Source organism: Puma concolor, chromosome B1 (assembly GCF_028749965.1).
Source record: "Puma concolor isolate L17-30 chromosome B1, mPumCon1.1.hap2, whole genome shotgun sequence".
NCBI classification, from domain to species: domain Eukaryota; kingdom Metazoa; phylum Chordata; class Mammalia; order Carnivora; family Felidae; genus Puma; species Puma concolor.
Genome location: NC_141670.1, coordinates 145,089,263 through 145,104,470, shown reverse-complemented (window position 1 = coordinate 145,104,470; position 15,208 = coordinate 145,089,263). Strand labels below are relative to the sequence as shown.

Genomic DNA, 15,208 nt, shown 5'->3' with positions numbered 1-15,208 from the left:
GGCGACATCAAAACCTTTCATGCAGGCTTGGTTTGCCCAGAAAGGGGTGGACATTCCTGCTATCAATCTTCAGGGGAAAAGCTCACTTTGAGAAAAGAAACTAGAACACAAAAAGCAGGGCTCAGAGAAGCAGAAAAAAACAAACATTTCTCTCTAGGCTTCTGTTTGTTGGTTTAGCCTCTAAGCAGTCCAAGATTCCTGAAGGCTACTCTTAAGTGGCAGTGGTTGAAATGACCTTGACACAAGGATTTTGGCTAAGAGTTAAGCATGCAGTCTAGTAAGGCAGTGTTATTCAAACTGCAAGGAGGCCAGTGAATAATGGTATCAACTTAGTGAGTAAAAATATCAGCATCTGAAAAGAACAGAGAAGAGCCAGCATCACATGTAACCGGGGTAAATACTGTTCAGTGAAAGTTGCTTCAGTTAGTATGTGTGTAGTAGATAGATCATAAGGTAAGCTATTTCTTACTGTGGGTAGTGATCAACAATTGTTTAAAAGCCAAGGCTATAAGAGCATCTAAATCTCATAACTGAGATTATATAGTATCATGTTACTCTGTATTGTTTTAGAATTTAGCGAAGTCATGTCTAAATTTTCCATTCTTATTTTGACTGTGCCACAGGGAATGAAGGTCACGCTATTACATTCTGGGCTTGCACTCCACTCGAGAACCAAGGAGGAACAGCCCCCTCCTGTGGCCAGCACAGGGGTGACAGCGGTAATTAAATGAGGGGCTGCCCATAGGAGGGCAAATGTCTGGAAGAATTAGTGCTGCGCCGCTCTGGAAAACAGTGTGGAGGTTCCTCAGAAAATTAAAAATAGACTTACCCTATGACCCAGCAGTAGCACTGCTAGGAATTTACCCAAGGGATACAGGAGTGCTGATGCAGAGGGGCACTTGTACCCCAATGTTTATAGCAGCACTCTCAACAATAGCCAAATTATGGAAAGAGCCTAAATGTCCATCAACTGACGAATGGATAAAGAAATTGTGGTTTATATACACAATGGAGTACTACATGGCAATGAGAAAGAATGAAATATGGCCCTGTGTAGCAACGTGGATGGAACTGGAGAGTGTGATGCTAAGTGAAATAAGCCATACAGAGAAAGACAGATACCATATGTTTTCACTCTTATGTGGATCCTGAGAAACTTAACAGAAACCCATGGGGGAGGGGAAGGAAAAAAAAAAAAAGAGGTTAGAGTGGGAGAGAGCCAAAGCATAAGAGACTCTTAAAAACTGAGAACAAACTGAGGGTTGATGGGGGGGTGGGAGGGAGGAGAGGGTGGGTGATGGGTATTGAGGAGGGCACCTTTTGGGATGAGCACTGGGTGTTGTATGGAAACCAATTTGACAATAAATTTCATATATTTAAAAAAAAAGAATTAGTGCTGCGATATTCAACTGCTTCTTCCCATGTGAAGTGTTTATCTGGTACTGTTACCCTGTAGAATTGGGCTATATTTTAGGGAAATCTGGCAGCTTCCTTATATTCTATTTCTTCCCCATCAGCTAAGGTGTGAGAAATCGGCTAAAAGCAACGGTTAGAACTGGAGGCTCTCTTACGAGGTAGGATGACTTTTTGGCGAAACTGGGACAATTTGGAGATGAAAGGTGGTATTCACAAAACAGGACACTGGGATAGCAGGTGCAGACTGGACTGTTGCCGGCAAACAGGCATGTATAGTTGGTCGCCTTTCTCACATGGAATAAAGAACATGAGCTCCTCTGGATGGTAGCTCTTTGCTTATTTTTTAGGGTCTCTGAGACTGCTTTACAAATGCCTGAGATTAACACAAGCATGAGCTCTGGATAAATGGTTGGTAATGATAGTGAATAGCTTGTCTTTAGCTATGGAAAGTGAGAGAACAAAAAAACCCCCAGAAAATCAAATATTCATTAATATCTGCTTTTAAAAGGAATTGTGTGATGAAAGATGATTTATCTTCCTAATTATTTTTTACTTAGACTAATCTTATTAATTTGGTTTGCTAGCCACACGATGATTAATAACTAGGAGTTGAAGTACAACCTAGGAGGTAGGCCCCTAAAGTAGTAGGGGGGGACCACTTGGTACCAGAATACTTGTTAAAACTAAGCCTTGTAAAAATAATTTGTGGTCTTATTTTTAACTTATGTTTCTAGAAACTTACTTGTAAGTGTGCAAAACTTTCTTTTTCCAGAAATGAATTAATTTGAGCAAACAAGTTAAATTAAACTTGTTTACAATTTAACATATAGATATTTGGCATCCTCCTACTCCATCTTAAAAACTGCTTTTAATGTGATATTACTTTGATTCCTCATTTTCAAATTAACTATTTAAAAATGTGTAATTAAATCTGTGTATAATAGTCTGTGGTAACAGAGCAGCAAAATCTAATCTCACCTTGTCTTCATACAGCCTTTTGGCTTCCCTTAATTCAGAACGTAGCTGAGAAACAGTAGATTCCAGATCACTGAGTTGACGCATATACATTGAATTTTGGTTTCTTGCTTGTTCTCTAAGAAGGGTTTAAAAGGAGAATAAAAGCAAACAGCAAACTGAGACTAAGTGTGATATCTAAGAATACTCTAGCATTTAGATACTTCCATACTGCCATATACTTCCTTTATATGGCATTGCTAGGCCAAAAGTCTGTTTTTGTTTCTTTGTTTTTGTTTTTAATGTTCACTCATCCATTTTTGAGAAACAGAGAGTACAAGCAGGGCAGGGACAGAGACGGAGACACAGAATCCGAAGAAGGCTCCAGGCTCTGAGCTGTCAGCACAGAGCCCGATGCAGGGCAAACTGTAAGATCATGACCGAGCTGAAGTTGGATGCTCAACCAACTGAGCCACCCAGGCTCCCCCAAAGTCTTTTATTTTCCAAAATTGCTTCCTAAAAGCTTCAGCTCAACAATGTTGTTAACTGTTGAAGCTAGATGGTGTATATATGAGTTCATGCATACTATTTTCTCTCTACTTTTATATGTGATTAAAAATGTCCCTAGAAAAACTTTTAATACATAACCTCAAATTATAAAGTTATTTATATGTATACATATAAATATATACGTAAGTATATATATACACACATAGTGTGAGTGTGTTTGGTCCTATCAGTTGAGATATGAACAATATTTAAAACATCCAATTCCAAGAGTCTTAAATACTTGCAATAATATTCCTTTTTTTTAAACAATTTTTTTTAATATTTATTTTTGAGAGAGAGAGAAAGACAAAGCATGAGTGTGGAGGGGGAGAGAGAGAGACAGACAGACACAGAATCCAAAGCAGGCTCCAGGCTCTGAGCTGTCAGCACAGAGCCTGACGCGGGGCTCAAACCCACGAACCGTGAGATCATGACCTGAGCCGAAATTGGATGCTCAACAACTGAGCCACCCAGGCGCCCTGCAAATAACACTGCTTAGATGGTCATACGACATTATCATTTAAGTAATCTTCTCAATTCATTTAAATGTTAGAAAAGTTTTACTTTCTTGTGGAATCTGTAAGCAAAGTTTAAAAGATTTTAGGACACAACATAAATGAAATAGTATCTCTAAAATGAAGATAAATGGCTACCAATTTCAAACCACCAGGACACACATACTGAATGATTTCCAGTTGACTCTGGATGCTATTGGCTTGGCTTCGAGCACTGCTAGCTTTCTCGGTAAGTCCTGTTATTTCAATTTCATGTTCACTTATTAACTGCTCAATCCTATAAGAAGAATGTGGTGTTTGTTATTTGATACATAACATTTTGTTTGACTATTACTTATTCTAAAAACTAATGATTTTCTTTGGGATGAGCACTGGGTGTTGTATGGAAACCAATTTGACAATAAATTTCATATATTAAAAAAAAACTAATGATTTTCAACACTCTCAAATTCAGTATTTTGTTTTGACTTTGAATATGCTACTCATTTTAGGTTTTGGAAGTCAGATTTTTAAAAAATTTTACAATGGTAATAAATTCCAAGTACTAAATATTATATGACACACCTAGGGAAGTGTCCTCTACGCCAAAATATTAGAAATACAAAAACAGGTTTTTAAATATTCACACTAAATCATAAAGACTTTACATCATAAAGCTATGCATTAGGCTCAGGTCAGGTTTTGCCAACAAATGAATGACAAAGGCTCTCTCTTTGACCAAACTTAAGTCAGGCTCCTCCGAGGCCTCTTCTAGGTCTTGACTTTGGCACCCTTCACCCCTGCCCTTGGCCTGCTCAGGCTTAGTAAAAATCCCCTGTCCTTGATGTGTCCTCTTAGTGATTTTCCATCCACTGCCCCTCTCACCTGCTCCTTGGCTGTAAATCCCTGCTTTCTTGGTTGAGGTGAGAGAGCTAAGGCTCAACTCTCTCCCCTAATGCAAAACTCCTACAACAATAGCTTTGAATAAAGTCTTCCTTAACCCTCTTAATAAGTATCAGAATAATTTTTCTTTTCACATGAATTTACCACAAACCTATGAAGAAAACTGCTTTGTTTCAGAACATTTTAGATTTTGGAATTTCTGATGAGGGACTGTAAACCTATGGTTTCTTCACTATGACTATCTATACTTCAGTCAGAAACCCACCTATCTTGATGTTGTTGAAGAAGCAGTTCTATTTTGTTCTGTGATTCAGACTTCAGTGCTTCAAGCTGCTCCTCTACCTAGTTATAAAAAAGAGACAATGATTTAGGGACTGGTAAATCTACATTTTGGAAAAGTTGGAGAGCTTCCAACTAAAGGAACTCTTTGGAAAGAAGCAAATAAAAGTAATACTGAAACTGAATACATTCTATCACTGTATTTCATTAGAGCATTGACTTTGGTTATACTCTCACGAAGCCACACAGGCAAATCGAGCTAGTTCCCTTAATTTATTGAGAGATCATTGTAAATAACTTATTTTAGAGAACAAAAATGAGAACTTGCCTTACTTTTAAGAACTCAGAAAATTATACACTTAGTACTATTCTCTTAATGGATTTTAATATAAAATTGAATAGTGTTCTCACCACTTACTGGAAATATCCTCCCTTTAAGATAAGATATCTCTGTGTCTAATTCTCTTAGGATTTTGCTAATAGCTGAGCCCATGTTGCGGAAGTGGAGAGTAGACACGCTGTCATGTTCATATATCTTCTTGCCTGAGGCTTCTTCAAAGTCAACTAGGACTGATCTGATATCTTGAAGCACTCCCTCATGACTCAGCATCATCTTTCTCAGCTGCTCTATCTGTGTGTTGCTATCTCTCAGCATGTCCTCCTTAAGGCATTTGGCAGCTTCAAGTTCATGAACTGTATTTTGAAGCTGATTTCTTAAATCTTCCTGGGACTGACTCTCCCTTCGCCTAGGAAGTAAGTGAAAGAGAAGAAACAATATTGACAAAACTCATGTTCACACAAGTAGTTTTATGCTACAAAGAGTCAAACTTTAAAATAATTTTAGGTAGCGAATCCCAACCTGATGTCAGCCATGGCATCTCTCTCCATTTGCATCTCTTGAAGTTTTGTTTGCAAATCAATGACGGATTGCCTTAAGTAAAACTTTTGTTTCTCATGCAATTCATTGCTCTGAAAAAAAAAAAAAGCCACGCAAATCAGTCTTCACCAGAGGAATGTATTTCCTTACAGCTAATAATCTCCAAAAAATCCATATATTATTAATTTACTTTTATGCGTACTTCCTTCTCCTTTCACCATAGTTCAGGGTCTAATTAATCATACCTCACAGGTTACTGAACTATCTTAACTAGACTCAAAACTTGGCCCCTTTCAGAATCACTTCTTTATTTAATAACCAAAACACTATTTCTAAAACAAATCAGACATCCAGCTCAAGATAGAGATAGAACGAAATTTTGTTCTTGAAAACAGGGAATTGGTTAAAATTCTGTAAACAGAAAAGTTGATCTAAAAAATTTAAAAAAAAGTCAATCCCCACCCCCAACCCACTTAAACACTTGACAGCAGACAACCAGTACCCAAAATGCAAAGTGTTCTACTACAAAGAAATTCATTCAGATCTCTAAAATCAGGCACTGAGGCATCTTCCAGCATAATAACTGGTGACAGCTAATCATCCCAAAGCCAAGCCATTGATTTCCGCCAGTGATAGAGAGCTTGCCATCAGCTTTTTTACTGCTCATCTTTGAGTATGAACAAAAGCAAACAAACCAACAAACAAATACCACTGAACTCCTGAAGAAAGATTATAAAATAAAAAAACAGAGACCAAGTTAAACAAAGAAACACACACACACACACACACACACAAAAGGACCCAAAGAATCAAAGTTATGAAGCAATGGAAGAACACTTTTTAAAACTTACATTTGCAGAGAAATTTGAGGGACATTACAGCTATAAAGAACGAAATACTATGCCAAAGAAGTGATCGGGGGCAGAAGAAAGAGTTCTTGGAAATTAAAAATATACTTACACACTAAAAAAGCTGCAATAGGAACACTGGAAGTCAAGAAATGTCCCCCCAAAGTAGGAAAAGTAGGTAAAACTTTTGAAAGAAAAAGTAAGAGACTTAGAGGGTCAACCTAGGAGACACTAACTGACTAAAAGGAGCTGCAAAAGAGAGAACTGAGAAAACAGAGGGAAAGAAACTATCAAAGAAAAAAACAACTGAATTCTTCAAAGCTGAAAAGTACATATCTGCAGACCAAAATGATCCACTGAATCCCCAGCACAGTGAATGAAAAAACTAAAACCCACAGCTGTGCACATTATGGTAGAATTTCAGAGACAGAAGAGCCTAAAGCCTCCAAATACAAACCTCAATTAACCAAAAACATATCATCTACAAAGGAGCAAGTATCCGACATCTACTTCTCAGTAGCAATACAAAATTCAAGGACACAATATTTTCAAAGGATTGAGAGAAAATGACTGCTAACTTACCAAACTAAAGTCATCCTCAGAATGCAAAAATCCATAAAATGTATGTCCCATATACCCTTTCTGAAATTTCTGAAGATGTGCTTTGACTAAATGAAGAAGTAGATCAAGAAAAAGGAAGCCAGCAAATGGTGAGCCCTGGAAATCATGGATCCATTCAGGAAAGCAGTGATAAGAAGAAAACAGTTCGTTATATGCAGACCTGAGGAGAAACTCACATAGACTGGAAAACAGGTCAGAAGACTCCTGAAGAGCCCTGGGTCAAAGGGGAATTTGAGAGAAAACCTACATGATGGTTCTTTAAGAAAAAAAAAAAAAATGACAATATGATAAAGGAAAACCGCACAAAGAAAAAGACAGGCAATTAAGAACCACCAGAGGGGTGCCTGGGTGGCTCAGTTGGTTGGGCGACTGACTTCGGCTCAGGTCATAATCTTGCAGCTTGTGAGTTCCAGCCCCGTGTCGGGCTCTGTGCTGACAGCTCAGAGCCTGGAGCCTACTTTAGATCCTGTGTCTCCCCCTCTCTCTACCCCGCCCCCGCACACGCTCTGTGTCTCTCTGTCTCTCAAGACTAAATAAACGTTAAAAAATTTTTTTTGTTAAAGAACCACCAGAAAAAACACTACACAGGAAAGGAAATGTAATATGATCCTAGTGGATTCTGCAGTCGGCAATGTTTATACAGTCAATATAGGGTTAAGGTCCTTTAGCTTTTCCTCTTATAGTCCAGGTGAATAACTACAGTATAGTCTGAACTTTGGATGGCAACAGTGGAAATGGAAACAGGTTTGAGAAATATATATGAGATACACCGGACGGACATGGTGATAAAGCGATGCCAGGGAAGAGGTATCAAGAATAAGTGAGGTTTTTGCCTCGTGCTACTATGTAAGGGTGGCATCGCATATAGTTAGAGAAGGAACACTGGGACAAGAGTAGGTTTGGGGGCGAGATCACGTATACAGCTAGAAACGTTGAGTTCATAGAGCCTCAGAAACATCTCATGTAGAAATGTCAAGTAGGTACGTGGATACACTAACTGGTGCCAGAGCTAAGATAAGAGGTCTGTACTAGAAATGTAAGTTGAACAATCATTGGCATATAAATGGCAATAGATGCCATGGGAATCACTATGACTATTTTGGATGGTATTTTTGCTGGAACAAGAAACAAAATGAGTAAGCTCAAGGAAAATCAGGAGAGTGTGTTTCTTCTCAGACCTAGCAGAAAAGAGTGCTTCAAGAGGAAGAGGATAATCACCTGTGTCAAATGTTGCTGAAAAGTAAGAAAAGGAATGGAAAGCATGGTTGCTTACCCTACTATAGCACAGATCTCACTGTTGCTATCATTTTCTATTTAAATATCTCAGCCACAGACTATAAATGTGTACATAGAAAGGATGATGTCTTTTCCATCTTTATATACCCAGCACATCTGTTACACAGGAGGTTCACGCTAAATATTATAAGTATCCAAATAGCCCTGTTGTTCATTTAGTGATTTAACACACATTCACTGGGAGCCAATCAAGTGTCAAGATACTCTGCCAGAGGATGGATATGGAAAATGAATTAAGACACTGTTTACTTCATTGGTATCTCTGTGCTTCTTCCATCCATCTAACCAACCAACCCACCCACCCACCCGCTCTTTTTATTAGTGTATTTATCATAAGTATAATCACTATTTGTTTATATACCAGCTCCTCTTCAAGTCTATGAACCCCTTGAGTCCTACCTTAATCATCTTTGTACCCCTGTACGTAATACAATAGTATATAATTTTCAGCACTTAATACAGTTGTAGCTTTTCCCTTAAATGTGCTTATGTAGTCTAATGAGATGGAACAACGTGTTAATGAACACAGTAACGTGTACTAAATACTACAACAGACATGTGCACATAGGGCAACAGCTGGACAGGGAATATACCTAATGCTGTCTAGGGGGAAGGATTCAAAGAAGGAAATGCTTGCACTGAGTTCTTGGTGGATAATAAGAATTTGCCAGGCAGACAGGGTAAAGAAGAGGTAATGGCCTGGACCAAAGTATGAAGCTCTAGAATAGCATGCTACATCCAAGGAAGAGCAAGTAGCTTCATACTGCTGGAACAGAGGGTACATTTGGGGAACAGGCAGGAGATGAGGCTCAAATGCACAAGAGAGGGGTTATATCATCAAAAGGCTTAGGATACAATGGTAAGTTTGACTTTTAGACTATAGACTACCGGAAACCAGTATACAGTTGTAAATCTGGCTAAAGCTGACCTCATTCCACATAAGGTCGACTTACAATTTTTAGCAAATAACTTCTATATACTATTTAGCTGTTACGTGTATACCTACATGTAAAGGTCTATCCGTACAACTGCTTTGTAAAGAAAAACCAGGTATCATGATAGGAGGACAGCAGGCCTGAACCAATTATTATAATTACAGATAAATGCCATTAATTATAACATTTTGAGCTATTCAAGTTTCATTAAAATTAGCCATGAAACCAAGGAATATGTATGGAAACTTTATGTGCCCAATTTTTAACAGTGAAATAGAAAGCATAGGTCAAATTAATAACTTTAATAAATCTATTGCTAAGTGTTTCTTCTAGGAAGTTTAGGTTCTGTTCCAAGGCAATGTGCCTCACTGTCATCCCCGAATGGCACGAAGTTCTAGAAGAAAAGAATGTAACTCACTTCATTTAGTCTTCTCTGCAGATCTTTGACTTGATGTGAATATTCTTCCAAAACACGTTCAATGTGTTCCTTTCCAGGGTAAGGGATAACTTTTCTAGGAGAATCAAGCTCCACTTCATATTTGGGGAAAAAAGGAATCTGTGTCAATGTCCCAGCTGAAGATGTGTTTTCAATTATTGTACCACGAATAGACGACATAAAAAATGGACTTGAAGAACCTAGATATTAAAGAATTCATCAATCAACTTAGTAATAAAACAATTTTACGGCAAACATCATCCCAGGTGATCTCCTTAGTGAACACTCAAGGGGCTCAAGGTCTCATGGCAGAAAATAGACAAGTAAAAGATTGGTAACAGCTCTAAGAGGACACAAGGTAAAAAGGAAGAGATCAGGGAGGAGGAGGGAGTTTTACTTGATAGCGATCAAGTGATACCTGAGCTTGAACGAGCCTTGCGGTATATTAAGGAGAAGAGGAAAGGCATTGTGGCAGTGGGAACACCACAGTTACTGGTGAGGAGGCTTGAGACAGCACTGCGTATTCCAGGTGACAGGAAAGTAGCAGCCAGATATGAGAACTAAAACATAGTCCAGATCGTGAAGGGCCTCGTGGTCACGACAAGGAGTTTGAATTTCATCTCAAAAGCTTTGGGAAGTTATTAACGGATTTGAAAGTGAGAGAACAGTTAACTACGTCCGTAGTTTGAAAAGGCTCTCCGGCTTCAGCGCGGAGAATGCACTGCATGGAGATAAGCTGAAGGTAGAGAATCAAGTCCGAGAAGGCCTTCCAACAATGCCGGCAAGAAATGGCAAGGGTCTACCCTGAAGTGGAGACTGTGGTCACAGACACCAGGGTGTGGATTTGAGAAATACATGCGGTAAGTAAAAGACAGAGAGGTGTCAAAGATCTCTCTTGGGGTTTGAGCTTCAACATCAAGTAACGCTGTTTGATTTGTGCAGTTCAGGAGTATGATGTGCTTTACAGATAAGGATTTGGGAGTCATCGGCATCTGAATTCTAGTGAATCCTTGGAGTCAATGGGATCATCCAGGGGCAGGTGTACAGAGTGAAAACAGAAGAGGATCCAGGAGAAAATACCAATATTGAAAGAGAAGATGAAGGAAGTAAAATCTGGGAAGGTTCACAGAAGACCCACAAAGATATTAGAGAATTATATTCAAGAAACACCACGGGTTTTGACTGAGTGACAGAGAGAGTGTGAGATGAAAAGAGGCCTCCCCATAAGCAGGCCGAGAACCCCCCCAGCTGAATACATATACTACCTTTCACGTAAAAGGAAGGAGGTCTCAAAGTCAGACCCAAGAGTACAGAGGATGGTGTCAAGACCCACGGAGAAGTATTCTCAGGCCTGAGTCCTCATGAGGGGATGGTCAACCTGTGCTCAGCTAGATTTCAGAATTGAGACGGACTGTGTGCCTGTTTACCCCATTTGGGATGGTTGTGTTGAAAGAGGTTATCCTATGCCTGCCTGCCACTGTATGTTGGCTGTCACAGGTCTTCAGACGAAAAAGAACTAAGGAGTTGTACTTAAGGACTTACAACTGAGGAGCTTTATCCATACCTGAATCTAATTTCAGTGAAGGGATTCTGGTCTCAGGGTGCCTAGGTGGCTCAGTGGGTTAAGGTCCCGCTCTTGATTTCTGCTCAGGTCATGGTCTCATGTTTGTGAGAAGGAGTCCTGTATCGGGCTCTGCACTGAGAGTGGAGCCTGCTTAAGATTCTCTCTCCTTCTCCTTCTGGCCCTCCCCACCCACCCACCCCCCCCAGATTAAAAAATAAAAATAAAAAGAGATTCTGGCCTCTGAGTGGATGCTATAATGGGATGAGACTGTTAGGGGCCTTCTTGGGAGAGAGTGAATGAACTATGCATGTGAGAGAAATGTAAATAATTTGTGACCATAGGGCAAACTGTGGTGTTTTGAAAATATGTCCATAAGTTCTTTGATACTCCTCCCTTGAATAGGTAGAGGTTAATTACCCTCCTCTTTGTAAGAAAGGAAAAATAAGAGTGTATGTGTTAAGCACATGCACATATCTGTGGGGGGGGGGGGGTAGCAATTGCTTACTTTTGCAAAAGGACCACTGGAAGAATAAAACAAACTCAAGAAAATGGTTATAGGGGTATAGAGATAGGTGGAAATGGAGTGGAAGGAATAGGGATGGCAGCTAGACTTGACTGAATATACATTTTCATACAGTTTTTACTTTTGAGCCATACACGTTATCCGTATTCAAAAAATAAGCCAAAAGTGAATACTAATAGAAACAAATAAACCTAAGTGTACGGTAAGTTGATAACATAACTTCACACAGAAAGTAGTTCCTTCAAATAACTTTAGGACTCTGTTAGCGCTCTGACCGTGTGGCCTTAGCGAGCTTCACTTGGCAGGTAAGTTGCGAATGGCGGCAGCGCTGTTGTAATTCTGGAACTATTTGGTATGTACTGTGGAAGAGAGAAAATGACTGAGTATACTGAAGGTTTTGGACACTAGAGTTTTCATGCAGGGGAGTTGCAGATTTGGAATGAGGGAAGATGAGGAACTCCGTGGTACTGGATTTGATTTTGCGTTTGTAAGCCATGTGAACTTATTAAAAAAATCTATTTTGAAACTTTATCCACTGAATGCTCCCAGACAAAGTGATACTTCAGTAGCAATATGCGCACCAGATTTTGGATTCTATATACTCCTCCCTACTAAAAGGACCCAGGGCTCCTTAGAGAAATGGCTCATTTGTAGGGAACAGGCCAAGTACATTTGAGAGTCTGGAACATTTGGATGGGCCAGAAAGCAATGAAGGGGGTCATGTTTTAAAAAGACACAGGGATGTGTAATTCTGCATTATTTTACTTAGAGCCTCTGAATTGGAATAACATATAATTGTTTATTTAAAAAATTAAAAAAAATAAAAAGACACAGGACCTAGCTTAAAAGGACTGGCTAAATGTGATACAACTGAGCATCAGAAACAACAGTGGCACCGATGCATTCTAGCACTTTGAACTAAAGAACACTCTGTGGATCTGTAGTGTTAATAATTAAAGGAAAGCTCTTCTTTCCTGAAGGATGTCAGCTAGTAACTATGGTAAAATTAGAAAATCAACAATGTAATAATTGATTCAGGCAAGGATCTTCAATTGATCCTAAAACCATTGGATACAAAGCTATTTAGTACCAGGATATTCACAAACTCTTGCCAAGTGAGTTTAATCTTTATCTAAACATGAGAAACAATCAGAAAGATCTAGAATGTTGAATATTCTACAATACAACTAGACTCTTAAAGCCAATGCCAGCAGAAACAACAAAGGAGCAAGAATGAAGAGAACCACCACCATACAATCCATGATCTCTGATTACATTTAAAAAAAACCCAAAAACTAATGAAAGCTTTTTATAGGGACAACTGGCTGAATTTTGATTTTTAATTTTTTTTTTCACGTTTAATTATTTTTGAGATAGAGAGACAGAGCGTGAGCAGGGGAGGGGCAGAGAGAGAGATGGAGACACAGAATCTGAAGCAGGCTCCAGGCTCCAAGCTGTCAGCACAGAGCCTGACACGGGGCTCAAACTCACGAACCCTGAGATCATGACCTGAGCCGAAGTCTGACATTTAATTGACCGAGCCACCCAAGTGCCCCTGGGTGAATTTTAATATGAATGCATATCAGATGACACTGCACTGATAGTAAATTTCTCAGAAATGATAATGTGGCAATGTAGGAAATCATCCTTATTCTAAGGAGATGCATGTCAGATTTTGAGGCAAGAATCATGATGTCTTCAACTTCAGGTAAATGAAATACAAATTGTAGGTATAGACATAAAGCAAATACAATAAAATGTTGACAACTGCTGCATCCAGTCTAAGAATATATAAAGTATTCAATGTACTATTTTTCAATTTTTCAACAACTTAAAAAATTTCAAAACAAAATGTTGGGGTGGGGGAAGAAGTCACTGAACTTAGCAAAAAAGGGAAAATTTAGTCATGTTGGCCAGAGTGGTTTCATTGGATTATTAGGTTCAAAAGTCATAAGGCAGTAGTTTGCAGAATGAATGGATGGTGAAGATGTGAAGACACTGAATACAAATCTTCATTTAGAAGCCATGGCTAAGAAGGAAAGAAGAAATAAAGGAGGACAGATCAAGGAAAAGGTTTTATTTTTTGTTGTCCTGGTTTGTTGCATCTGTAGCATTTTAGGTTGGGAGAGATGTAGCATGTTTACGTGGATGGGTGAGTGCAAATGGCGAAAAGGGACTGAAGCTAGCCGAGTGAGGGGGGACAGTTTTTGGCAAATCTCTGAGGCAGATGACGTGGTGACAGGCACAGGAATTACATCACGGGTAGCAAATTAAAAAGCTGCCTCCTCCATGGAGCTTTGAGAGAAGGCAGGCATGGATTATGAAAAACAGTGGGTCGTGGGGCAGGATATGAGAAAGTAAGAGAGTACCAGCCTAAGGGCTCCTAATGTCTCTGGAAATTAGGAAGTGATGCTGAGAGTGAACAAGAAGGTGGTGGGGTGAGGGACCCAAGAATGGTACAATCCTGAAATAAGTAGTGTGGGAAATTGGAGAGAGAACTGCCTGAGATAGTGAGAAAGTCTCCACTAGCAGCATCAAGGACAGAGTTGAGAGAGGGATGACTGTGACTGTGAGGTGGCAAACTGGTAGAAAATCCACCATTTGTGTTTTCTCTCGCAGAATATTCCAGCAGCCCAGTACAAAAACGGAAAAGGCAGTCAGCCTGATAAAGATGGGGAGTTTCCTGTAAGAGTGCAACAGAAGAGTAAGAGAAAAAGGAAGTTGAAGAGACAGGCAAGTGATGGGCTGAAATAATGAATAGTACCAAAAAAAAAAAAAAAGTGAGGATAGGAAGAGGTTGGTAATTTAGGAGAAAATGGGAGAATCTAGAGTAGTTATTTGCAATACTTGCTGGGAATTAGCATCACCAGGGGAGCTTAAAAAAAAAAAAATCTGTGGCATCTAAGCGCCATTCCAGACCTACTGAATCAGAATCTGCGGGTGTAGATCTAAGCCATGTAAATGTTTAAAATCTCAAAAAATGAGTCTGGCATGGAGCCATGGTTGAGAACCACTATTTTCATGAGGCAGAAAAATAGATGCTCTAGGAATAAGGGACCGAGAGGGCTGGAAGACAGGGGGTTGGGTTTCAGAAGCCTAACAGCTCTTGGTAATCAGATCCAAGTAAGACAAGTGGGTGGCTAAAGGTCAAGATGAGAAGAACTAAAAAGGTCAAGAAACTGGAAGTCTAAGATCTCAGATGGGTCCACATGAGGACAACAATACTATGGGATGATGATGGGCCCAAGGCAGAGGAGATGACCCCAGACCTAAGTGCCGGTGTCCCTGGGGAGTACAAGGCAGAGTATAAGTGTGGAGGTGAGTGCATGGAAGTGGGCAGGGGAGATGGGAACAGCGGTGTGGAGGTGACAGTGACATCTTAGGATGGCATGAGCATCCTAAAAAGCAGAGACTTTTGCAAATTAAGTGTGCTGAAATAAAGGTTTTGAAGCAGACCAGTAAGACAACAGATCTGTAATTGAGAATAAACTCTGGGTGTATTCTTCTGGATGA

General features: G+C 39.5%; 1 protein-coding gene across 14 annotated transcripts in view; it reads right to left on the bottom strand.

The window, feature by feature from the left end:
- Positions 1-15,208, bottom strand: part of CCDC158 (coiled-coil domain containing 158) — a 106,031-nt gene that overhangs the window by 76,475 nt on the left and 14,348 nt on the right. For 12 of the 14 annotated variants that reach the window (XM_086704795.1, XM_086704799.1, XM_086704803.1 and 9 more), the window contains 6 exons: positions 9,591-9,808; positions 5,455-5,564; positions 5,014-5,341; positions 4,582-4,658; positions 3,601-3,711; positions 2,395-2,509 (listed from right to left, as the gene is read on the bottom strand). In XM_086704795.1, the coding sequence (XP_086560921.1) occupies positions 2,395-2,509; positions 3,601-3,711; positions 4,582-4,658; positions 5,014-5,341; positions 5,455-5,564; positions 9,591-9,808 (959 nt within the window). The remainder of the gene's footprint in view (positions 1-2,394; positions 2,510-3,600; positions 3,712-4,581; positions 4,659-5,013; positions 5,342-5,454; positions 5,565-9,590; positions 9,809-15,208) is intronic. The other 2 variants (XM_086704801.1, XM_086704802.1) reach the window with 2 other exon arrangements.